The following is a 26,064-nucleotide window of genomic DNA, read 5'->3' on the forward strand; positions in this document are numbered from 1 at the left end:
CGTGAAGGCACTCGAGTCACACGCGAAAGCCGGAAAGCGCCAGCTTGCTATGACTTGAATGTTGGTCTAAAAATTTTCTCATAATGGTTTAAAAAGGTCTGAAAAAGGTCTCAAATTGAACTTTCTGCAAGAACCCTATAGAGTATTGTAACTCCTGAAAGGTATTCTCTCTTTATTCTCGTAAACAACTTTTTACTTAAAAAAACAAAACAAAACAAAAACACACACAATTGTTTTTGTATTACAATTTATTTCTCAGAAATCTGACTTTATTATCTTAACATTACAAATTATGTCGTTTAATCATGAACTTGGCTCGCCTTAATATTATCACTTGATTTTAAAATATGCAGAAAAATGATCAGTAGAGAGATACATGAAAGAGAAGCTCATCGTGACAAAAATAAGTGGCAGCGTTTTTTTATTTATAATTTTGCATTTTAACGAATGTGGGAAGACGGCAGGGGGCTTCTGTCTCACTGAAGAAAAGAGTCATGACGAGTCCTCCTGTGGGTGGAATGATTCCTGTGGGACACCCTTACACCCCCTCTTTGAAATTATATACATGTTTATCATTACTTTTTTATATATTTATTCAGCAGATAGTAACGAGTAACGAATAAGAATCTCCCATAGCCTTTAGGCACACCTCCTCCCTAGTGGTTGTAGCTTTTTTTTAGCTTCACATGAGGAAAAGTAGACACTCAATAATAAGATCAGAAAAACCTGATTGATGATGCAACAACATTTGTGTTTCATGTCCATGATCTTGCCTATGATGTCTTGGTGTCCAATAATATAGAACTGCATACACAGTCACCCAATGTTTGTTGACCAAATTTATGGTGGGTAATACTTCAGTCAAAACAGGCATGTAAATCATCTATGCATCACACATTGTGTGGTTAAGATACAACTGCCTGTCATTATCCACCTGGCCACCAGGTGGTTTTGTGTGAACATGAATCATTCAAGAAATGAACCCTTGCGCGAACCAATTGGCTGAAATGGTTGGAAGCCTCCTCTTCGTCTTGCCATCACTAACCGATGCCCACACGCTACAGACTGGCTAACTTAAGCTAAAAACAGCCAACTATACTCTTATTTACTGACGTACACGTCAATCACCAGGAGGCCCCTCATTCATCAGTGCCAAGAGCAGGTTCTAAATTCATTCACACGACTGAAATTTATTATGTGCTTAAGTACAAACAAACTCATACATATTAAACGTACAGACAACTTTTTTTCAGACCGAGACCAGTACAACTACTTGGCACTTGCGTAGTCACCGGTACCAATACCACTAGTACTATTGATATACAAAATGTCCCCCCAAAAAACAATGACATATCTATACCTCTACATCCCAATTTAGCATTTTTCCTTAAAATCGCATGAAATTAATGTCAATTTTCTAATTTCTGGTTCCTGTTGCAAGTACTGATACCTTGAAATAAGGCTGGGCATCGGCCCGCTTCAGATGCCTGGTATCTGTACTCTCCCATCCCTACCAGTAATTGATGAGTGTTGATAAATCCCACCCATTTTAAACACCAATGCTTGGGCACATCTAGCCACATTTGCATTGACAAACGCCTCCAATTGACTCTATATACTAGCAGGTTTCCTCTTAAGAAATCCGAAATCAGCGCAAAGAGGATAAAGAATGAATTGCACTGTTTGGAAGTTGGAACAACTAATGCAAGTGTTCCTAATATAAGAAAAGAACTAACAAGATGGAAGCTAAATTTGTTTTGTAATGTTGCTTTCATTAAAAAGTGGGTACAAATAATCTCTCGCTCCAACTAGGTTTTGGGAAACACGCTGTCCTCATGGACAATTACAAAGTGATAGATCCCATACTTGCCGTGGGAATTTTTGTGCACACGCTTTACACACACTTTATAAATGAAGGCCCTCCCTTTGGAAGCCACACACATTAACTCTTTGACCGCCAAAAACGTTTAATAACGTTTAGTAAAATCCAAATGAGTGCCGCCAAAAACGTTAAAAGACGTTAACTATGTTTTTTTTGTTTTTTGTTTTTTTTTGGGGAAACGGGTGGAGGAAAGCCTTGGCCAGCTGTGCTGAAAGTATCAAGCAGATCGAGTTAGTATAATGACTATTTATGGGCACTAGATGGCAGCGATGACTCTCTTTGGACAAGATCGGGTAGGCGTCAGTAGAAGACGTGAGGCGGAGCAAGAGTGTTGAGGGGAGAATGGCTGAGAAAGCGAAAATGGCGACCGGTTGCAAGCAGCTCACGCTTGAGCCTTTTTTTCAAAGACGAAAAGCATCGACCAGTGCTAAAGAGCACATTGATGATGGTGACTCCGAGGATGACGCCCCAAGTTGTAAGCGTTGACGCGGCGGCTATGATCACGTCGTAAAGCCTCACCGGCTAGCGATGCTAACGCCGGAAAACGTGGTGCACAACCGAGCACACGATGAAGAGTACCCCGAGTCCAATGCATATTCATCGGAGGAGTGGGTACAGTCTGATCACGGAGAAGACACTGATTCTGGACTACGATGCCACCATGAATGGAGTGGATAAGATGGATCAGAACATCTCTTACCACCCGGTATAGGAACTGAAGGACATGAGGAAGCCAGACGTAACACCAGGTCACCGTATCATGACCCTGAGAGTAGACTTGATGGCAACATGGCCAAACACACACTGCAGTATATACCTGCTACTCCCCGGAAAAAAAAGGCCGGCAAGAAAGTGTAGGGCCTGCACGCGAAGGGGCAATCGCAGTGAAACTAATCTGTGGTGCAAATCCTGCTGCGTCCCCTTGCACGCAGGGGAGTGTTACAAAAAGAAAAACTGTATTTGAAACATCCACACAATTGTAAATAGTACCACAGTTGCACACATTTGTAAATAGTTTGCCAAGTTGTTTTGTCAAATTGTTACACTGTTGAATGTAAATAAACATATTTTGCTATCAAAAAACACTTTTTCATTGTTGGTGGTAGTGTTTTACAGAAGTAAAGCACTGTTTTGGTGTTTGTGGCATCATTCATGGAGAAAAAAAAGGTGTCAAATTCACTAAAGTGCATGAAATAATATCGTTTCACAAAAAGCTTGATTTCTCCGTATTTTGGTCCAAAACAGAGCATTTGGGTGAAACTAAGCTATTTTCTAGTGTTGATTACTGAAAAACTGAATAAGATAGAAACAAACTTTTTTTTTCCGATGAAAGATGAGAGTTCAATCTTTCATTTGGTAGTATCTGTGTTTCCATAGTCCAAACACAAAATTTTCTGTGGCCCTTGAAAGATCAGTCAAAATGCTTAAATCAGCTTGCACTCTTTTCTGAAAATGCTTGGCAGTCAAAGAGTTAAGTCATAGAGCATGACTGGGGACCTCAAATAAACAAAATGAAAAAATGTATTCATAATTTGTATCCTATTACTCGATTATGCGATGGGATAATAGGTAGAATACTTGTATCTAAAAAAAAATATTTGGTAGCTCTAGCCTCTAACCCTAGACGGAGGTTCTACTCTATTTGATTGAGTGCGCCACTGTGCACAACTAAATAACATTACTAACAAAAAATATTTGTTTTGACGGCTAGTCAGTGTCTTTAGTCCTTTAGGAAAAAAAGCTACTTTTCTTTTCTTTTCTTTTTTACTTTGACTAACATAAAAACTGCTTTAATGTGGCTCAGTCCTTGAGGGCCGTAGTCCTGCAGGTTTTGGATTTTTTCCTTTTCCACCACGCGTGATTCATATATTGCTGCTCAAAAGTTTGTAAAACCTCTTGAGCAATTTGGACTTTCAACCTGATTTTGTTGTTCAATCTGAAATTTTTTATATGAAATAACAGGTGTAGGTTTATCAATTCAATGCATTGTTCTTTTTTTAATCAATTGTGTAGTCAAAACTTAATTAAAAAGAGTTTTTGGTCAATTCGTGTAGGTGCAAAAGTAAGTGAACCCTGAGTTGCATCGCTTAAAACAAGCTGTCAAGTAGAATCAGGTAGGACAAATTGGTAGCTAAACTAACCACTAAAATGGACCAATGAAATGAGAGGTTTAGCAAAGAAATTGTGCATCACTGACTGAAACCACTTCACTTTAACCTTACCCAGGTGAACCCATACAGGTCAGTCATGCTGAGAGGAAGATACATCTCAGGGGACCTCAGGAAGTGGGTAGTGACAGCACATCTGTCTGGGGAAAGCTATAAAGTCATCTAAAAAAAATTGAGCTTCATCATTCTATTGTGAAGCAGATCATCTGCAACTAGAGAACACTGAAAATTACTACAATCCTGCCTAGAAGTGGGCAGCCTTCTAAAATATCAGCAAGAACCACAAGAAAAATGATAATTCAGGTAAAAAGCCAATTTAAACATCACATCAAGGGATTTGCAGACCTCTTTTGCTGCATCTGGGACACATGTGCATGATTCAACAATCAGAAGAAAAGTCAATCGACAAGGCTTTCATGGAAGGCTTGCTCGGTAGAAGCCTCTGCTCACAAAAAAGATCAAAGCTACCCATCTCAACTTTGCCAGCGAGTACCTGGACAAAACCTGAAGCTTTTTGGAAGTCCCTTTCTGTGGACAGATGAGTCCAAAATTGAACTCTCTGGTCACAACTAAAAACAGTCATGTTTGATGAAAAATCAACACAGCATACCATAAAGAACCTTCACCCTAGAGCAAAGCAAGGGGGTGAGAATGTTCAATTCTGGGCTGGCTTTCCATCCTCACGACCTAGACAACTCCACATAATCCAGGGAATCATGAATTCAGAGGAATATTGTGAAATCCTGGAACATAACCTGAAAGCCGTCTTTGTGAAGTTACTGCCTGGTAGAAGATGGATCATGCAACATAATCCAATAATCCAAAGCATTCCAGCAATACAATCAAGGAATGGCTGAAGAATAACAAGATTCATGTTCTGCATGTGCCCAGTCAAAATCCTGACTTAAATTCTTTCAAAATACTGTGGCGGGACCTGAAGCGGGCAGTTTATGCTAGATGCCCATCCAACCTCTCTCAACTCGCTGCATTTTGCAAGGAAGAGTGGCAAAAATTGCCCCAAAGTAGATGTAAAAGACTGATAAATCACTAAAGAAAGTGTTTGGATAAAGTTCTCATTGCAAAAGGAGGTGCAATGTCCGACAAAGTGAGATCTTCACATACTTTGGCACCCATGAAATCTGAGCTTTTCTTAAATCAATAACTTTTGTTCAAGAATGAATTTGGGTATGATTAAACATTTAATAAGGTTATTTTAATATTATATACAAAAAGTCTGACCATGCCTGCAGGGTTCACGTACTTTTGAGCAGCAGTGTATGTTCATCTCAAAAGTAAGCTCTGCATAAGACTGTTAACGATTTTGTTAATTGGAATCAGCTGTGTTGGAGGAGGGAAACCGCTAAAACCTGCAGTTCCCATCCCTCGGAAGAACGAGTACCCCTGCTCTAAGGTCACCCCAACTGGCAGTCCTTAGTCCATATGTAAATAGCACTACTTTGTTTTTTTGTGTGTGTTTTTTCTGCTCGTGAGCAGGCGCCTGCAGACCCCCCTTTTCCTTTACCAGTGCAATGGCCCAGAGTATCCCAAGCTGTACTCTTGTTTAATGGAGACCTCCAGCCACATATGGAGGTGGGCCGATGAAGTCTTGTCCGCCTGCTTACACTACAGAGCAGCAGCTGATGAGCTGATGGGGGAAAACAACATAATTTTGCAGATAAACGTCGGCGAATGTGACCCAGTCAAACCAGAGGCCCTTTGAATAAGTGACACATTATCACAGACACAGACCTGTGTCATCCCTTGAGGGTGATGAGTCATTTTAAAAATAAAAATAAACATATTTCAGACGTGAATGTTCCACGAGTCGTCACAAGCATTGACGGCTTGCTAATTAATATGCTTATTTTAAGTTGTAATATCATCATTCAACACTAGATGGCAGACATGGCTTAGTCACTCAGGGTCTTATACTGCCATGTACTAAGACATGAGTTGGCCTAATAATTTTTTGCGGATTTGGGATGATACGCAAGACAAACAGTACCTCAATAATATAAAAATTATGAGTGAGTTGATTTTTGTGTAAAAATGCACAAAATAAATTATTGCACTTAATGTTGGTTTGCTGTTCAGCAGTTTTGTGTTTTGAAATGGTCATTTTTATGCAAGAGAACCCTTTGGCACTAGGGGTGGGAATCTTTCAATGTCTCACGATTCGATTCCGATTTTTGGGTCTGCGCTTCAATTCTGAATCGATTTTCGATTAAGAATGATTTTTGATTCAAAATGATTTGATTGACAATGATTTCTATAGATGTGCGAGGAATTGTAATGATCTACTCCAGTCTGACTCGCTAATGCTAATTAGCGCGCTACTCGCGGCACTTTTATCACTCAAAAGAATGGCTACACGGTGGAAAAAAAACAACTTTTATTGGAATAACTTGATTGTGACTTCTTCCTTCTACTCTTTAATGTGGCTACAACTTAACAGTGTATTAGACCGCGTGGAACCACACTGCCCCAAAGTGGCCCAGCCGGGTACAACATGAACAGCGCTCAAATAAAGGCACACACAGGCAAAGGCAAGACAGTATAAAATAATTCAAATAAAATCTATTTTTGGACATCTGAAATTGATTCTGAATCATACTAAATGAGAATCGCAATTCTTATGAGAATTGATTTTTTTTGGGCACATCCCTACTTTGCACTGTATGTGCTTACTTTTTTATTTTGCTTCAAACCTTTTGTTTTTGAGTTGGGGGATATTTTAAACATGCATTCAGAAATGTAAGAAATGTATTGCGATTCATGAAAGATTAAACATATTTAGAGCGCATCTTTTGCACATATGCACATATTTTGTCCATATCTAAAATGGCATTTTTTTGTCACATCTGGATAGAAATTTGTTTGTGGCCTCCGAGTAGCAGTGGTGAAAACAATTGTGCCCCCGAGGCATTCAAGTTGCCCATTCCTGGAGTAGTTGGACCGTTTCTTGGAAATGACAAATCTTGCCCAGCCTCGCTTCAAGGCCATGGACGGAGAAAATCTTTTGTGTTGGCCGTATTTGATTATGTAAATTAGTCCCACTTTTACATCACAATTCGGCAAAATCAGAATGGATTTCTCACAGACACAGTTTCAGCAATAGCTGTACTTGGTTGTTTAATTTCACGCTTGAATGGATGGGCAGGCACTCCAGAGACACAACTACCGTATTTGAATACAAGCAAATAAAGTTTTCCATAATATATCTCATTAATGAAACTACTGCATCTCCCGCAAACAGTGGTCTATAGAAACTGCAATCCTATGATTTTTATTGTTTATTTTTATATTTTTTTAGTAACACTACAATTAATAGAGTAATCTGCGTTGGAGACGATCATTCGTTGCAGCCCTCTTTGGCATACTAAATGTAGGCTACAGATGCCAGTGGCCCAGTATCAGTGCTGATAAATGAGTCTAATCACAAGTGTTTCCCCCTGTGTGACATTATGCAGCAGGTGGCAATAACTCCCCGATTCCAACCTTCATTTCAGAGGATAAATGGCACAGATCAAGAGTCGCCGAGCAGCAGATTGCTTATTGCTTGTTTTTGAAGAGTCCAGTCGATGGAGCGGGAATAAAATTGTCCTGGCAATATACCCCGAACCACACAAGCTGTCTGAGCACCTCATTACACCTCATTTCATCCAGCATCAACGTGTAAACTCAGTCTTCTGTGACTTGTGTGTTGTACTCACGGTTTACTTGCGGTTGATCCGGGTATATCCCAACTGATTACAATTACCTTATATACAAGAGCAACTTTGTTATGGGGTATGCCAAATTTTTCAGAAACTGGAATTTTGACCCTGACCCAAATATTGACGGCATATAAAACGTCGTCGCAGAGTGACTGTAGACTGCTACGTTATCTTTCTTATACTTGTGCTTGCCAGAGATTTATTAACGGCCATATGCTTCTCACTAGTGATAAACCTTGCTTAGTTAGCATCGTTGCCTCGTTTTATTTTGGTCAATTTCTACTTCTTCTTTTGCTCCATTGTTTTTGGTCTGATAGGTCTCTTGGCGACATCAATTTGATTCTTTGTTTTCGAATAATTTAATTACAAATGAAGTAGAAGTCCTGTCTATATAGCCTCAAAGCTTCGAAGTGATCATTTTTTGGTTAGCCACTTAACAACTAGCTGCGACTCACCAGGGCAGCTGCCAGGGTTTTAAAATCACACACATTTAAAGTCACAGAAGTGTAAAATGTGAGGATGGTGACCCCGAGTGGACAAAAATAATACCTGCACCTCACATGAGCATTTTGTATTGTATTATTTATAGTACAAAATTAATTTTTGTTCAATAATACATAGGATAATCGCTAGAATAATCGACTCCAGAAATATTTGTTATTCCCATCTATAAGGGGCACATAACAAATGTTTGTTTTTTTGTCAGTGTTCTTTAAATCTTGCAAAAAATTCCAAAACCGGTCGTTCAAAATTTCTTGGTGACAAGGTAAACTGTTTGCAACCATTAAAACTGTTTGCGAACGTCTTTGCAACCATGAACAAACACTGGCAAAAAAAACATTTGCTACATTCGCAAACACTCACAATAAGTATTGAAACTCATAAATACTTTTATAAAGATTTATTTTGGCGACATTTCTCACACTGCATCAAACCATTTGTTCTGTTTCAATAATTCCAGTCCTATAATATTTGAGCTATGCAGAAGTGTCTACAGTGTTTCCCCCTGCACTTCCCGAGTGTTTCTTTCAGAGTGCCTCTGGAAGTTGAATGATTTCCCCCCTGCCTCTTTCTGTCACCCTTATTTCACGCTCTGAATAGTTAGTAGTTAATAGCTTCCCTCCTCTTTTGCAAAGCACACCTTTCTCTTGTCTCTCTCTCTTTCTCTTTCTCTATCTCTCCCTCTCTTCAACTTTATCCCAGTCCTTCCTCTACCAGAGCTATCAGAGGCATCTCATTTTTAATTTGCTGCTAAACGCCCTGCAACATGCCCAATAATTGCATTCGGCGGAAACGAGGCACGATAAGGATCTGAATAGCCAGATCTGTTGTTTGAGACGCTGCATATGAATGGATGCATTTTGAAATAAATACCTTAACCTTAATTGTAACCATTAACTGAACACCTAACCCTTAAACCAAAACCCAAATTCTACCCCTCGTTTCACAACATGAGTAGATCTCCATGTTTATCTGAATGACTGTTTACGTGCTGCTGTTTTTGTTTGCGACAAAAGTACAAATGGGCTGGACAGTTAATTGTTTAATGTTAACCCATGTGAGGTGGAGGTCTTTTTCTGTTCATCTTTGATCTTGACATTGTGGCTGTTGTGGTGCCCATTGTTCTCCCATCCCTCGTCACTCAAGCTCTCTACCCTGTTTTGTCTGTCTGCCCCTCTGTCTGTCCCTCTCCTCTCTTTGCTTCTTAACCCAAATGGGCCTGGATTCTGTTCAGTTTTCTTCTGTAGGTGGAGTTTTTCCTTGCCTCCGTCGCCACGTGCGTGCTCTTATGGTCTTCAGTTGTTTTTCTCCCAGCCGCAAGATTGATTCATAAACTATAAATTCCATCTTTTAATTGATTGATCATAGTCTACTTTTGGCCAGAACTGGCTTGTGGCACATGATGTTTGTTTTCCAGCTGTTGATCCGAGCTGTTGTTTGATCAGCATGCCCCACCGCTGTTTGCTTGTTCTGTCTTTCACTTCATTAGCCAGCCAAGCGAGCGCTCTCGACTCATGCTTTTCAGGAATCGATGGTGACAAGCCCAATTCCTTAACGCTCTCGCCTCTGCGTGGAATGATGATCATATGCGAGCCCCTCCTTGCAGCTCATGCTTAGCATTCAGAAGACGAGCCGCGTCGTAATCTGGGTATGAGATGTAGATTCCTGTTTTTTTTTTTGTCTTTTGCTCCCAATAATCTTGTTAAGACTGCTGTCAAAGTGGCGATGGCTCCCCCCTGTTGCCCCCCTGAGCGGCCATGCATGACACCATCAGAAATCCACCGCCCCCTCCTCATAACCTCCCAGCACCACCGCCATTTCGAGACAGGTGTTGATGAAAGACCCCCTCGCTTGTATCCTTGAAGAATCACCTCCAGAACATCTTTATCCCACCCCCCAACTTGAAGAAAGACTTGAAGGTGATAAATATTCATCACACGGTGCAACACACGGTGCAACGCTTGACAACAAAGGGTCCCCAGCTAATGGCGGGCGGTCATCTTTGTGGAGATCCCGTGACTGGGATGAGATCATTAAAGCATCACACTTGCTCAAGGCCGGACCTCTCATATCCCACCACGGCGCCTCCTTTCTCCCTTGAGCTTCAACCTTCCTCCGTGAGCTGTCCGTACATTTTTGAAGGTTGTCTCGTCCTGTCACTTCAATACCACTTCCTAATTGGCACTTTTGATGTATGTGTGTGCGTGTGTGTGTGTGTGTGTGTGTGTGTGTGTGTGTGTGTGCGAGATCCTTGCTGAGATCAGTGCTTTTTCTTTCCTCTGCCCATTCTTCCCAAGCTTCTCCAAAATGTGTCGAGCATGCGCTTTCCCCTCCGCCTTGCGCGCCTTCTCCGCCTTCTTCTCCATCGTATCCCCTCCTTTCTTTTTACCTGGGTGGCCACACTCAGCGTTTTTTATCTCCTGTGGGTGTGATACGTCTCCCCTCTACCGGCAATCACCGCTGATTTGTCAGCATTCTTCCAGGCGATTCATAAAAATTCAGCAAGCGCCTACAAAAAAAAGCCGTCCATGTCCCTTTCTGCATGACCCCTGGGCTCCAAGCGGTGGGCTCCATGTCCTCAATTCTGAACTTCGTAGTTGCATTCTTTCTGTCTTCGGTCTTTGTCGACCTGGCAGTTTTGTGCATTAGTGGTAATATCAGCACTCTAACAAAGGTGGGATGGCACCCGTATACAGAGGTGCTGCAAACTCTTAATGAACTTTTTTGGGGACATCACCGTCAAAAAACTTTACCTCTTCCTCACGCTATGATGAGTCGCGTGCCATTGTGTTTCATCAAGATTGAAATTCTGGGTGCTTTTTTTTTTACGACAATAATGGGTTAAAATAGTAGACTTTACACTGATCTGATTGGTTGGAACTTGCATTTTCTGCATATGTGATCAGCTGTAATGTCATAATTTGCCGATTGGTCAATGTTGTCATTGATCGGATTTTCAGAAATAAGACATTTAATTACAGCAAACACAATCTCGTTCACTCTTGGACGTTCTTTGCTGCTATTGTGTATGTGAAAGCATGAAAGCTAATCTATTTTTAGCCTTTTCACATGTACTGTGAGCGGGAAGCCTTGCCTCCGCATCCTTGACCAGTCAATCACAAATAGCGTTTGTGTAGTTTTGTGATTCTCTTGATCAGTGTCCGAAAACCATTTTATTTAAATAAATTTAAAAAACTAGTTACAGTAGGTGTGTTCTTTAATTTTAAGTAATGAAGACCATGACAGTAATTGCATCAAAAGCTTTCATCAATTGGCAGAAATGCCGTGGAACTTATGACTACGCACATTCAGCAAATGACAGATGCAACCAGCAGGCAGGTGTGTTGTTTGAACTAACACAAAAATAGGTACGTTGTTGACGCACAAAACTTTTGCTAAACGAGGATACAAGATATACGGCAGTCATACCAAACACAAGTTGAGATATTCCCGTGACGCAATTACATACAGTATAGGCTACGCCCAATTTATTGTGTACTGTATTTGTTGCCAGTGTGTGTGGCTTTGTCTGAACGCAGGAAGTGCCGGTCATAAATAGCCAAGCTGAGTTTTGTTGAGTCCAGCCAGGTGTGAGGGAGCGAAAACGGAAATGCTGTCAGTCACTCACTGGTGAATCTTCATAAACGACCATAAAGCAGCCAGCGTCCGGGGGGGGGGGGGGGGACTTTACTGAATGTGCTGAATATTAGGTGTGGGAAAATGTTTTGACTCTTAGATGCATTGCAATGTGGATACATCTGAATCAATCCACAGACGTACACATTTTTATTATTAAAATGTTAATTAAGGTAATACAGAACGTTCAAAATAATGCGTAACTAAGAAGTGCTACTGTACCCATCTCCGGGACACGCGGTGCAGACAAAAAAAAAACACGGATGACAGCCGCCTACCTTGCGGTGATATCCATAAAGCTGTTTCTAACTCCCCAAAACTCCTAGATCGTCATCATGTAAGTAGCATGTGTGGGAACATTTTGGCAGCCACGAGTGAAACGAGTCCTTGAACAATTAACAGCCTCGGGTAACGGTTTAGTTGATGTGTGCCAGTGCGCGCATTTAGACTTGTCAAGGAAGCTGCAAACATACTCAACGTAACATGCCGGCTAAACAAAGGCTAACTCCAAAATAAAGCTTAAGAAATAATACGTTGATGCCGAAGGAATAGCCTTAGTACGCTTTTATTTTGAAGTTGGTCATCGTGATCAACTGACGGCTAGCTTGACTTTTTGACATTTTGGCTTACCTTATCGTAATTTTTTTTTAAATTGCCATTACTTACCTACATCAACACAAAGCCATTCCGAAATCATATTCAATCGCTAATTTAGGGCGCTAAGAAACTGCTAGCTAATTACACCGTCATTGTGTGATACGTCACAAGTCTCGGTTTTCGGCTAGTAGCTAATTGCCAGCAGCTTTGCTTTCTTTCTTTACCTTTTTTTTGACTGAAGTGAACATAGGTTACTTTGTCAATATAAACATTCAAGTCAAAATGTCAAATACTGTATGGATGTTTAGATTTTTAGGGTCACAACTTTATATGCAATATAAGGGAGGATACATACATTTTGTCCATGTATAAAATAAGACGGTATCCTGCTTTATATTGCCCTGTGTTCCCACATTCTAAATTGTCTTACATGACATTTTGAGTTGAATATTTTTTTTATTTAATGGGAAAAAGTATTATGTAAAATAATTGAAGACAGTTATATTTCTTTTCTTTTCTTTTTTCCCTAATTTTGCTGATCCGAAAAACGATGCGATCTCTAACTCAAATCCAATCCGAACCGTGAGGGGTTTTTTTTTGTCCCTTGCACCAAACGATTAATGCTTAGTGAGACAAATAGAAATATGTCAATCAATGGAGAAGTGTCTATGCACAGCCGCCAATGGTCAGGTGCTGGTGGGCAGCAGGAGCTTGTGTATGACAACCAGAAAAAAGAATCCCCCGCACATTGACAGAACTTCACTCACCTCAAGAGATTTGAGGTGAACCTGATGACGCTCAACGTTTCCCTCAAATAAACTCACCGAGTGAAGTTCTGTCAGTGTGCGGGGGATTCTTTTTTCTGGTTGTCAAATAGAAATGTGTGTAGTAAAAAAGTGCATCAATATACATAATTTCAAAATGCATCAATAATCGTTCTATAATCTGAATCAGAATGAGATTGTGAGATGTCCAAGGACTCCCAATCCTACTGCCTTGCCTTCACAAACAAGTCTATGGCTTTGTCCAAATTTGTAGGCTGTGTCCTGCCCTCCCCCAAAGGCAAATTTGTCTGCCACATGACGCAACTTTCAGTGCGCCTCGACTGCATGCCGGTGTCCAAATTCCCGCAGCCTTCTAGCCTTCAAATCTGGCCTTTGTTTCCATGGAGACAGGCGCTTTAGCGAAGGCTGCTTCGAGCACACTTTCATAGCCTAAATTGCGCTGCTCTTCTTCTACGCCGCTCTATGCAGCTCTTCTTCTACGCTGACTCATCTCTTCTCATCCTTTTATCATTTCATTACTCATGTTTCTTAAAACCTTTGAATAAGATTTTTTTGAGATGATGTAATCAGTCATTTGCATCTATGAAGTATTTAAGGCTTTTTGTCTGGTCACCGGGAGCGCAGACTTTGATGTGCATGGAGCCAATGACGTGTCTGTGCCATTTTAATCACTAATAGTGTAATAAATTACCGTAAAATCCAATGATTATCACGCACCTGTGTATAATATGCCACCCCAAAATCATTCTTAAAAGCATTTTTCTCTCTGCTCTTCTGCATATCTGTTCCCTCGATTTGCTTGAATCCGTTGTCAATCAGAGTGAATAATATGAATGGGTAAAGATTTGAAACATAAAAAATAAAGTACTAAATACTTTTAAATCCAAGTTTAAAACTATGGAGGTAAATATGGTGCAAATCTAACTTGTAAAAAAAAGTCTAAACTCCACCACTCCACCTCCCCCACCCCGAAAAAACTGGAGTGTTCAACCTGAACACTCCACACTCAAGGGAAGATACATACATACATGCGCTTTGTACTCATTTGGGCATTGGTGGATCATGGATGATGGAAAGAAAAAAAAAAACCTTTTATATTAACTACATAAATGTGGATGGACAAATACGTAACATTAGACATTAAAGCTGCAATAAGGAACTTTTTTCCCCAAAATAACTTTACAATAAGGTTTTTAATTGTCTCAGTGTGCATTTGCAAACTGTTATGTGAGTGTGTGTGTTGGGAGGGCTAGCTACCAAACAAACTTAATACAACATTGGGCGTAAACGTATTTATTTTCTTTGAAGTATGATTTCTCTCTCTCTCATTCTTTTTTTGTAGGCCCTAGCTCAGAGGTGGGCAATCTCGGTCCTCGAGGGCCGGAGTCCTGTAGGTTTTGGAGGTTTCTCACTTCCAACACAAGCTGATTCCAATCAACAGGATCGTTATCAGGCTTATGCAGAGCTTGCTGATGAGCTGATTATATATCAGCTGTGTTGGCAAGGGGCAACATGCAAAACCTGCAGGACTCCGGCCCTCGATGCCCACCTCTGCGCCTAGCTGATATCAACAACCAATTCCACACAAATCCACAAATGGTTGTTACAGGAATAGGAGCAGGCGGGTATTTATGATTCCTGGAAGAACCCTTGGTTATAAAGTTAAAGTTGCAATAAGGAACTTTTTTCCCCAAAATAACTTTACAATAAGGTTTTTATTTGACCATTTATGACTGAAATGCCTTCTAATTAGTAGATTAACACCTTAGCTGTTCTCAATGGGTACTCCTGCAAGCCTCTGGCCAATAGTTTTCAGACTGGATTCGGGTTAGAATTTCTTGCGCCCTGTCTGCGGATGTGACGTAATGTGCGTGATGTGTATTTGAAGAACGTTATGTGCAGTTTAATTTTTCATCAGCAAGTAGCAGTAGCGATTCGAAATGGAATATTCTACGTTCAATAGCTTTAAATGTGTTCTAATGTAAATATGCCTCTCTTTTTTTTTTTTATACAACCACTAGATATGGATAAATGTTGATAAAATGTGAAACATTTTCATAATTTTTATGGACCCTTGTACAAACTGGGGACAAATGTGGATCTTATTAATCGTCTCATAGTAATCACTTACGATAACATTTATATTGGTAATGTTTTAAATTAGCGATTGAAGATGATTTTGTGGGTGGTGTCATGTTATATGTTATATGTTATATGATAGCATTAGCAATATACCAATTTCAACAATTCGGTATCTGGCAACTCAAACTAAATGCCGTGCCCCCCAGTGTAGTGTGTTTTTGGAGATGTAATGATTCCAGCAACAATATGTGAATGAGTGGGATTCTGCTTGTCTGGCAGTGGAAGGGAGCAGCTGGGCTCTGGCTGTGCTGCCACACTCGTGTCATCGTGCTGAAGGCTCGCAGCCTGGCCACTATCCTTGTACACACGAGCAGGCTCTTCGCATTCTAAGATGTGGCCACCTGCGATGTTATCTTGCAACGCTGCGCTAACACAAAACACCTCCCTGATGTGACGAAGTCAGATTTGTTCCCCGTTGTTTCCAGTTGACATTAGCGGAGTACTTTTCCATCTATTTGTCCATTGTCTGTGCCTCGTCAGGCAGACCATTATCCCATTATGATTTTCGTCTGCGGTCCAAATGCTTACTGGAAATGAGTCGCCACAAAGGCCATTGAGTGATAGTTGCAGCTATCCCCCTGCAGAATGTGGAAGGCTTTTTTATATGGGCAACATTGCATTTTTATGAGGAGGAGCCAGAGGACTTTTTTCCAAGTCGACGGCATCAGGAATGCAAGTCACAGCGCGACCTCCTGTTATGTCCCCAGCCTGTGTGATGGTGTCGTATTCAGGTCATTTTTAACAAGCGTCTGTCTCTCTCTCTCTCTCTCACTCTCTCTCTCTCTGTCTGTTTGGCTCTGCCAAGCAGCCCACCTGTAGCAGCCTTTCTTTTGTTGCCATGGAAATAGGCGGGCAGTCTTGGTGTTTTTTTTTGTTTTTTTTTATGTGTGTGTGAGTGTGCGTCCTTCACTCGCTAAGGTTCATGCCTGCACAGAATGACTAATCCTCAAGCATGTGTCCCCTGTCTTTGGGGATTCCTTTTGTTGTTTTGCAATTCTTAAAAACAAAAAACAAAACAAGACCCCCTTTTTCCGCCCTCTTTGACATGCATTTGTTTGTCTGCTTAGTTGCAAACATGCCACCAGGCAAAAATCAGCTTATGGAGGCAATGTGCGTGCTGGGCTCACAGCGGTAGACGCCTGGGTCGCTGATGCAGCATTTAGTGGGATGTAGTGTAAAGCACCTAGAGGGCCACGCAGCTGTAAGTGTGTGTTTGTGCGTGTGCATGTGGATCAGTGCAAACAAAGTGGGGGACACCCAACCTCCTGTTTGTCTTAAAATTATTATCTCAAGTAGGGATAGACTGATTATCCGGCCCAATTATCGGTGCCGATATTGGGCATTGTGGCAAATATCGGCATCGGCCTTTTTACGAAACTGAAGGCTGATAAAGCTGGCATCTCACTGAGTAGTGAATGCTTGCAAATGTAACGAATTTTTAGTTTCTCATCAGGATGTGTAAGATGTTTACAGTTTTTACTTGTTGCAAATACATTTTGAACATGTTCAGACAATTTTTCACTGTTTTTGAAGATCTTGTGAAACCTTTTATAAACCCTGACACAAACCCCAAATTAGCTACATTCGCAATTTCGCATGCATTTGTTGCTCAATGAGATACAGGGAACTTTTCATTTATTTACTATTTCAATTTCCACTTTATAAAAGATTATGCTGACACTGGGAATTTAAAAAAATGAAAAAATTTGTTAAAATTAATCAAATATGTAGATTTTTTTTGAAAACTTTATCTACAGTAACAAACACTCCATTTAATTTTTTATCATTTTTAAACAAAGCTGTCTATTCTTTGTATATTTAAAATTAAAAGAAAAACCTTTCAAAGTGTTAAAAATTTGAAAAGTTCATGGCATTTCAACAAAGTTAATAAAATTTAAAAAAAGGACACTAATATTTTCTCTTCCTGCAAATGAATATCGGCCCTGAAAAAAACATCAGTCTATCACTAATCCCAAGCCATACTTTCACTGATGACCTGGCACTTTTCCACGTTTGACACTCACTTGTACATTACCTTGTGTTGAAAGCAACTGTCACAACACAGTGTTCTGCAGGGGATGAAATCAAACCAGCAGTTTTTCATTTTCTGAGGTGAAGTAGTAGCAAAGCCATAACGGAGACTGGGCAACGCTAATATGAGACAAATCTGCAATGTCATAATGAGGTGTCAGTTTATTAGCTAACGCTCACTTCTTTCAACTTGTTTTGCTGAAAGGGCTGGCCCGAGGTGATTTTTGGGCATTTAAGAACGTCAGCGCCCGCAGGCGCCACATTATTGACACCTGATCTAAATGTGCCCAATCATCACTTTAGATTGTAACGTTTTGGGGCTATTTAAGCACATACGGAGGTGTGTTTCTTTGAATGTGTTTCTTTTCACAGACTAGCCAGCAGCACAGGTGGACGCAGCTCTCGGGGCATGACGACTCCAAACAAGGGCAACAAGGCCTTAAAGGTACCAGACAGCTTTTTCTCTCCAAGCAGCATAACAGTCCTCCTCTGCTGGACCCACTAGTGCAGGTTCTTGAGGTGGTTTTGCTGGTACAAAGTATTGTTGATCTTTTGGGTGGGTGCAGAGGAAATGGGGTTTAACAACTCGGCCTAGTGGAAGGGGGGGATCTTTCATGTGTTATAGGGGGTGGCTGGCCATCACACTTTTAATCCTGCATGCACGCCCCATGCACCACAGATCTTGAATCCCTCAATTAGCAGAATAGTTTTATTGTCCCCACAGTGACAAACTCCCCTATGCCTTAGGTGAAGCGAGAGCCTGGCGAAAATGGCACCAGCCTGACGGACGACGAGCTGGTGAGCATGTCTGTGCGCGAGCTGAACCAGCACCTACGCGGCCTGACCAAGGATGAGATCCTTCAGCTGAAGCAGCGGCGGCGCACGCTAAAGAACCGGGGCTACGCCGCCAGCTGCCGGGTGAAACGCGTCACGCAGAAGGAGGAGCTGGAGAAGCAGAAGGTGCAGCTGCAACAGGAAGTGGACAAGCTGGCTACGGAGAACGCCAGCATGAAGGTGGAGCTGGACGCACTGCGCTCCAAGTACGAGGCGCTGCAGAGCTTCGCCAGGACTGTGGCGCGCAACCCCGTCACCTCGGCCCGCGGGCCCATGGCCTCGGTCATCGGGCCCTTCATCCCCGGTAAAGTGGCCGCCACCAGCGTAATCACCATCGTCAAATCCAAAACGGAGGCTAGGTCGTAGTAGCGGAAAGACCAAAAATAGTCAGTGCATTGTAACATATGGCATTCCAATGGCAATATTGTTTTCGGACAACTGGTGCAGCTATATTTGTTTGTGAAACCCGGATCGCTATATTTGTCTTTTAGCACCTCTTAGCCAGTACAATCCTAAAAAATCTTTAGTTTCTCTACATCTAGACGGGAAGCATTCAAACCCATGCAATTGTTATTATGCACTGACTGACTTGAGTATATTGGAAGAGACATTATGCATTTTTGTTCACTATTTAAAACATTTCCCAGGTGTCTTAATAACATGTCTGTGACATGCTTTAGTGGAAATACCCCAAGGATCAAGAATCATAGCACACTTTACAGTACACACAGCCTATTTCTGAAATTAGCCTGCTGTGAGGGTACGACGAGGCAAGCAGTTTCTACCTGCACAAGCAGAGCCCAGAGTGTCAAGATAACTGACTGCCCGGAAAAACACAATCATTTTCACTCAGATGCAGCATTTCATAAAGTGCAGTGCATACATTTGTCAATTAGTGTGCGGACCAGTGATCTTCTGGCTTACAGACAGATTTTACATACACAGTGGTGCCTTGAGATACAAGTGACTCAACTACAGAGTATTTCGAGATACGAGCCATTTCAATTTACTTCACAATAAGCAGCAATGTGGCGACTACTGAACAATTAATCAAAAAAGAGGCTTCAAACTGTTTAATGCCACTCCCAATTGGGCTTTTATTGTCACACCAAACAATTACACGAGGTTAGCAGTAGCTTTGCCTTAAAAAGAGTCTGTTTAGCTTAGTGCTAACATAATGGAAAACACCTTTGCGGTGGGGAGAAGTATGATTCTTTTTAATTTTGTGTCTAAATTACTCATATATTGCCTCCCAATGGCCAAGGCACGCACACCAAAAGCCACAATTAATTGAATTGCAGCATTTAATTTTTTACATTCCATTTAATTAAGTTGTTACTCTGTTTTTCTAGAGTACACTATATAGAGTCAAGTGCTATTCTTCTTCTTAAAAACAAAAATGTTTGGTTATTTTGGGGGGGGGGCTATAATGGATTAATGCTTTGTCCATTTATTTCAATGGGAAATAACATTGACATATGAGTGTTTTTTTTATTTACAAGCATGGTCATAGAAAGAATTCAGCTCATATCTTAAGGCACCACTGTAGATAGGCAGAGATTTAAAAAAATAAATACTTGGTTTAATTTTACCTTTGATGGGTGGTCAGGCCAGGCACTGACTACAACATTTGTATACAATCAATCAAAAAGTCACTTTTCCCCCTTTCAAGAAACTACTCAAGGATCACGAGTCAAATAATGCGCCTCAAATCTGAACATTGTTTTCTGCTCATTGCCCCGCGACAGCATTTAACAGAACTATTCATTGCCGATATGACCCGTAGATGCAATAATATGTGTATGCACTGAAAACACAATGAAAAGAAAAGAAAAAAAGATTGGGATGCAAACCTTGAATGTTGTAACCATTCAATCTACTCTTAGAGAAAATTTGGTGGAGTTTAGGTTGTTTTTGTTTACAGGGCTGTCAGATATTTAAAAAAAAAAAAAATCTCACACAAGCTTTACTGTTTTGATGGTTAAGATGTGGAGCTCTTTCGTCTCTATGTGAATTATAGCAGGGGTGGGGGAACCTCAAAAGCCCCGAAAATATTGAACCCACAAACCATTAGCTTAATCGCGCAATTGCCTAACTCATCTTTGAACGTTTTCAGAAAAAAAAAAATAATTCTAATCCAACTGGTGTGGTGAGGGTTTGGCAGAGTGATTTTAGACTGCTAAGAGCAATAGGCCAATCAGCATCCCTGTTGACTCCTCATGGTGTTGTCCTTATGCAAAGTACAGTGTTAACGGCAATTATGCTAATAGGCTAACAAAATGACATTCTTGTATAATACTGGCTTTTGGAGGCTCCCCCACTCCATCTAAATGTTTTTTTTATTACCAGGTAGAATACATTCTGTTGTTTATAGAAAGGTGGAAAAAAATGTGACTCCCCCTCCCCCATTTTCTTTTGCAATTGTACCAAAAGTGGCTTACTATTGAAGTCTGATAGCTTTTTTCTAGTGACTCTAGGCGCGTACTGTGAGGTAGCGCGTGATGTGACGTGTTCTTTAAGTGACAAGTTTTGGCAGTGTCGTTCACTGTATAGATGTCAATGCCGTGCTATTTTTGAAGCCAGTCAGTCTGTAGAGCTAAACTTAGGTGGTGTAAACAAGGTCAGCTTGTCGTTGTGGCATCTGTGGTTTCCTCCTCTCGCTTCTTCTTCCTCCTCTTTTGTGATATTTAGGTCCAAAGCCACCTCATGATTCGGGGGGGGAAAATCGGGAAATAGCTTCTTCTTTTTTTCTTTTTTTTTGCCCCCTGAAATTGAGAGTGATGCTGCAGTCCGTCGCTGTCCAATGAAAAATGCATGTACGGCTTCACTGAACAGCATTGATTAAAGGTACCCATTTTTTTACTTCTCAGTATCCACACTTGCTTACTAATAGGAGAGGTTCCATTATTCCAGATTAGGGTTGCAAAGGGATGGACAATTTCCATATTCTGGAAATTTTCTTTTGAGATGCTTAACCAAGCATTTATGGAGCTATTCAATTGGTTGGACAAATTCCAATTTAGTTTTTTGCAATAGTATTGCACTATATTGATAGTTTGTCTCAAAATGCATGGGTGCAGTCAGTGAATAAGGCACTTGACCATTGCTAAAACCCTCCAAAATATCCACATGCTCTCCTTTTTCTCTCCCACTTTCAGCTTCTTCCTTGACAATCACACCATGTTTTTATGGTTCAGTAAAAAATAGTGGAGTGGAGCTTCAAAACCTGACACGGATACACGGTACTTCATTCTCCCAGAATTATCAGATTGTTCCGCAATGTTTTAATTTCAACCATGAAATGCTGTATCTTGAAGTTGTCAAGGATAATTAGAATATTACGACACTTTTCTTAAAAAAAAAATATCTGGATTATTCTGTAATATTGTATTTTCAATCATACTTAAAACCCACTGTTATTGCGAGTACCCTGTTCATTCCTGTTAATATCCTATTTCCAATTCAACATTATTTTAAGCCATTGTTGCACTGCGCTTATGCATTTATATTGTTTGAATAATTATTTTGTGTACTTTAAGAATCGCTGGCCCTAAACCTACAAATTTTCAGGATAGAAACTTCCTGGAATTTTGCAACCCTACTCCAGACTGTAATGGGCCTACATTAACTCATTCACTGCCATTGACGCCTATAGACGTCAAAAATTCATTTTAACAATTTCTATTAGTTTAATATTTTTTTCCACTTTTGCTAACAAGAGTATGAAAAACTAGGATTTTTTTTGGTGTAAATTTAGAACGGATATAAAATTTGTGATTAATTGTTAGTCAACAAGTGAAGTCATGTGATTAATTACAATTAAAAAATTGAATCGCCTGACGGGCCTAATTTTAATAAAAAATATTTCAAAATAAGGGCCGTTTAATCGTAATTAATTGCATGATAATTTTATATCTGTTATAAATGTACAATAAAAATATAGGTTTTTGTAAAAAAAAAAAAAAAAAAGAAATGAAAAAAATGTTAATAGTATAGAAATAGTTCACATGAATTTTTGACGTCTATAGTCGTCAATGGCAGTGAATGAGTTAAGGAGTGATCAACTTTTTCTATGTCATTTTATTATGACTCACTCAAATGAAAGGCTGCGTGTATCTTTCTGCTCTGTTCAGGTTATTTATTTAGTTATTTATTTATTTTTTGGCTGAGGGTTTGTGTGCACTACGCTCGTTTTGCTCAGGACAAAACAGTTTCATGTTAAAGGAGAACACAAAAACAAACGTGAAGAGAAGCAACGAGGCAGCTCTTTATTTTATGTTGTGTTTGTTTTTCAGCATTTTCATAATAATAAGCTTATGGTAAAGGGCTCCAATCCACGGCACGACCATGTAGAGTTACAATCAGTTCCTCTCAAGAATTTGCACGCCTCGTCTCATGCTGGTCAAGCGAGGTGTTGATTGGCGTCTATTGAGTGGGGAAACTAACAATAACAATACACAAGTGTGTATCAGATGTAGCCCGCTGTTGATGTCGATGCGTCTATTACTGTGGTCGTGTTGTGAAGTCCACCTTTTTATGTGTGCGTGTGTCAAGTATCTTCAAACTGTGTTCAGAGTGCCACCGCAATTGTCTATACAGATGCTGCCTCGCTTTATCTCTCTCACAATAAACTCACACACACACACACACACACACACACACACACACACTGTGTGTGTATATAGATATATTGCATATACGCTCAACAGACACAGAATTAGGTACACCTGCAAAAGCCAAACAAGCTGTATGGTGGGTGAAATCTAAGGTCAGTGGAAAATATTTGCAGCTATTACCTGAGGATGAAGTTGTAATTAAGGATAAGAATTAGAACAAGCAATTCCTTGGAAACAATCCAAAAGTGTGTTTGTTTTTCTTGTAATATTCCGGCATTATTTTAAAAAACAAATACAATTTTAATTGTTTGTCAAGTTAAGGCTTTTTCATTGTAATATTCCCCCACAAATTATTTTTTTTAAAGCTTTTTTTTTCTATTTTCCACCAAACCCCACCCCCTTTAGCAATTTCCTTATTCAATGGCTTTCCCCCCCTCTAAACTCATATAATAAAAAATAATAAAAATTATTTGTTTATTTTACACAAAAATTCAATATTTTTTTTTGTATGGGGAAAGAAAACAATTTTTCCTGTAATGTTATTGCTTTTGACTGGAATTTTGATGACATTTTGACATCTTTTTGGATGCAGTATTGAACTGTGTAGGTGTACCTAATGAAGCGACTATGGGGGTGTATGCAGGTGAACAGTATGTAGCCACAGTCCGTGTTGGTAATGCGGGGTGAGGGGTGAAAAAAGTGACCCTTAATATGCAACTCAGTGGAAAGGTGTGAATGGAGTCTTAAATCAATATTGTTGACGTGACCATATTGTGTTGTAATAACTGCTGTTTTTTTGTGATCCTCCCCCTTTTCCCTGTGTTATTTATGTGGTTGCCCTCAAATTTGGCATCCTGAGTGCACTAAAGTGATGCCAAGGTCCAAGAGCTACCTAACCATCTGCAGTGTAGTGTTTTTTTTTATTAGTAGTAGTAGTAGTAGTAGTACAGTGGTGCCTTGAGATAGAAGTTTAATTTGTTCCGTGACCATGCTTGCATTTTTTAAACGCTTTGTATCTCAAATCATTTTAACCCCCATTAAATAAATGGACTTGCAGTTAATCCATTCTCCCCAAAATACACCGTTTTTACGCATTAGTAATATTTAAGAAAAAAATACTATTGTCAAGGGGGGAAAACTTCTGAAGAAAAAAAATTTGCAGCAGTAACGGCTAAGAAGTGTGTAATTTTACGTTAAAAGATCGTAAAAGGAAGATAACAAAATATTGAATGCAGTAATTTAACAAGAAGAAAAAAATCAAGTTTAAGGAAGAAAAAAAGTATGGCTACGATAAAAGGAAAAAAAAAGTGTAATTTAAGTGAGAGTAATTTAACATGAAACTAAGAATAACGTAATGTTGTGAGAGAAAAATTTGCACACACAAAAAGCTGTGATTTTAAAGAAAATAAGAATTTACAAAAAAATTACAAGAAAAAAGTTTGTGGTGAGAAAAAAAATCCTGTTCCAATAAAGGCAAAAAAGTGTAATTTTATTTATTATTTTCCTAATTAACTATTTCACGTAAAAGTAAAGACGTGTGAAAGCACTTAGTAAGAACATGTTTCTCCACATAACCTGCAAACATGGAAAATGAATTCCTATTCACTGGCTCATTACCGCCACCAACTGATCTTGTCTTTCCACTGCAAGGAAACCAATGTGAGTCGATAGTGGCCGGATGTTGCAAAGTTTGCTGACGCCAAATCAAGGCGCTCTTATCTCAAGGCACCATACCGCTAGTATTATTTCATGCTGTCATTTTTCTGGTCCAAGAGTTATTAAAAATTAATCGCAAAAAGAGTTGAACTTCAACTTTAAATAAATATAACTGAACTGTACTAAGCCGCTATTCTTTCTCATACCACTAGAGGGAGCCACACTTTGAGAGTCACTGCAATAGACTATGTCGAAAATGTCTCAAGGGCCACTTGCAATATATTTTTGTCATTATTGTGTATTTTTGTGCATTTGTTCGTGTTTTGTGCATTTGTATAAGCGAGATTCCTGTGCTGCTACACCACGTCAGTAACACCTGCCACAATATTTTCTATTTTTGTTTCATGTTGCAACATTTTTTTGTACGGTCTAATAAGCTTTTATTTTAATTTTGCAGTTTAAAAAAATGGTTATAATAATTGGAGAGAATAAATAGCACATGTGCTTGTTTTTTTGTAAACTTTGTACACAATCGACTGCAATTATGTCTTTTCTCCATGCCGCCCCTGTGTTTTGATGCTTAAAAAAAGTGAGTAATACAAATGTGGCAAGTATTTTTTTTTCTGTATGGGCTGTAATAAAATGCAGCAGTACTTTGTATGAGAACAGTAAATTGTAACTATTTATAAATTAAATTATTATTGTACCATTTTGCAATCTGTAGATAAGTCCCGTATGTATTGATATATACGATGTGGATTTAAATGTGAGGTGTCTTAAGTTATTGATGTATATATTGTATGTTTGTTGATACAGCTTCCTTTATTTTCTATAAGATCAATAAAATGTTTGAGGAAAAAATAATTTCACCGTGTTGCTTTTATCATACTTGATGACCCACTTGGATTGCGGTCAGGCGGATTTTTAGGATGGCGGCATCATTTTCCATGGCATCATTTTTTTCCCTTCTCCCTTCCATGATCCAAAAAAAGCCGCCGGGCGACCCACTTCGGCTAACCTCCGTGGACGTGTTTCTGGCGATGAAAATGCGAGAGTCATGAAGGATGTCTAGGTGTGCTTGTCCTAGATTAGGTGTGTGGTGAGTTAGTCATCTGTGCGCATCCCCATGGGGCTGGGACAAGCATGCTCCACCCCCACCACCCCTCCGTGGGTGTAGTCTGAACCTTGACTTGCTAAATCATCCATAGAGATAGATGGCCAATCTATTTTTTTTATCAGTCTTGCACTCATTAAAATACCTCAGGTCCAGTAACAAAAATATGATAAAAGTCATATAATGAACAAAACTTGTTCCATAAAAATATCTTAAAAAATAGTATATAATTTCACTCAAAGGAAAGTTGCAGATTTTGCAATATTTAGTAAGTACTATAATAGAAAAATAACCTTTTTTTATGTGTAAACTCAAGAGAATAAAAATGTATTGCTACAATAAAGTAAAAAAAATAAAATAAAGTCATGATAAAAATTAGGTATAGG

At 39.7% G+C, this 26,064-nt stretch overlaps 1 protein-coding gene across 1 annotated transcript in view; it reads left to right on the forward strand.

Moving 5' to 3' along the window:
* Positions 1-25,428, forward strand: part of LOC144044129 (transcription factor MafG) — a 32,091-nt gene extending 6,663 nt beyond the window's left edge. Inside the window, exons 2-3 of the mRNA XM_077558352.1 lie at positions 17,831-17,903; positions 18,206-25,428. Of these exons, the coding sequence (XP_077414478.1) occupies positions 17,868-17,903; positions 18,206-18,658 (489 nt within the window). The 5' untranslated portion in view covers positions 17,831-17,867 and the 3' untranslated portion in view covers positions 18,659-25,428. The remainder of the gene's footprint in view (positions 1-17,830; positions 17,904-18,205) is intronic.
* The last annotated feature ends 636 nt before the right edge of the window (positions 25,429-26,064 follow it).

This window comes from Vanacampus margaritifer, chromosome 2 (assembly GCF_051991255.1).
Source record: "Vanacampus margaritifer isolate UIUO_Vmar chromosome 2, RoL_Vmar_1.0, whole genome shotgun sequence".
Lineage (NCBI taxonomy): Eukaryota > Metazoa > Chordata > Actinopteri > Syngnathiformes > Syngnathidae > Vanacampus > Vanacampus margaritifer.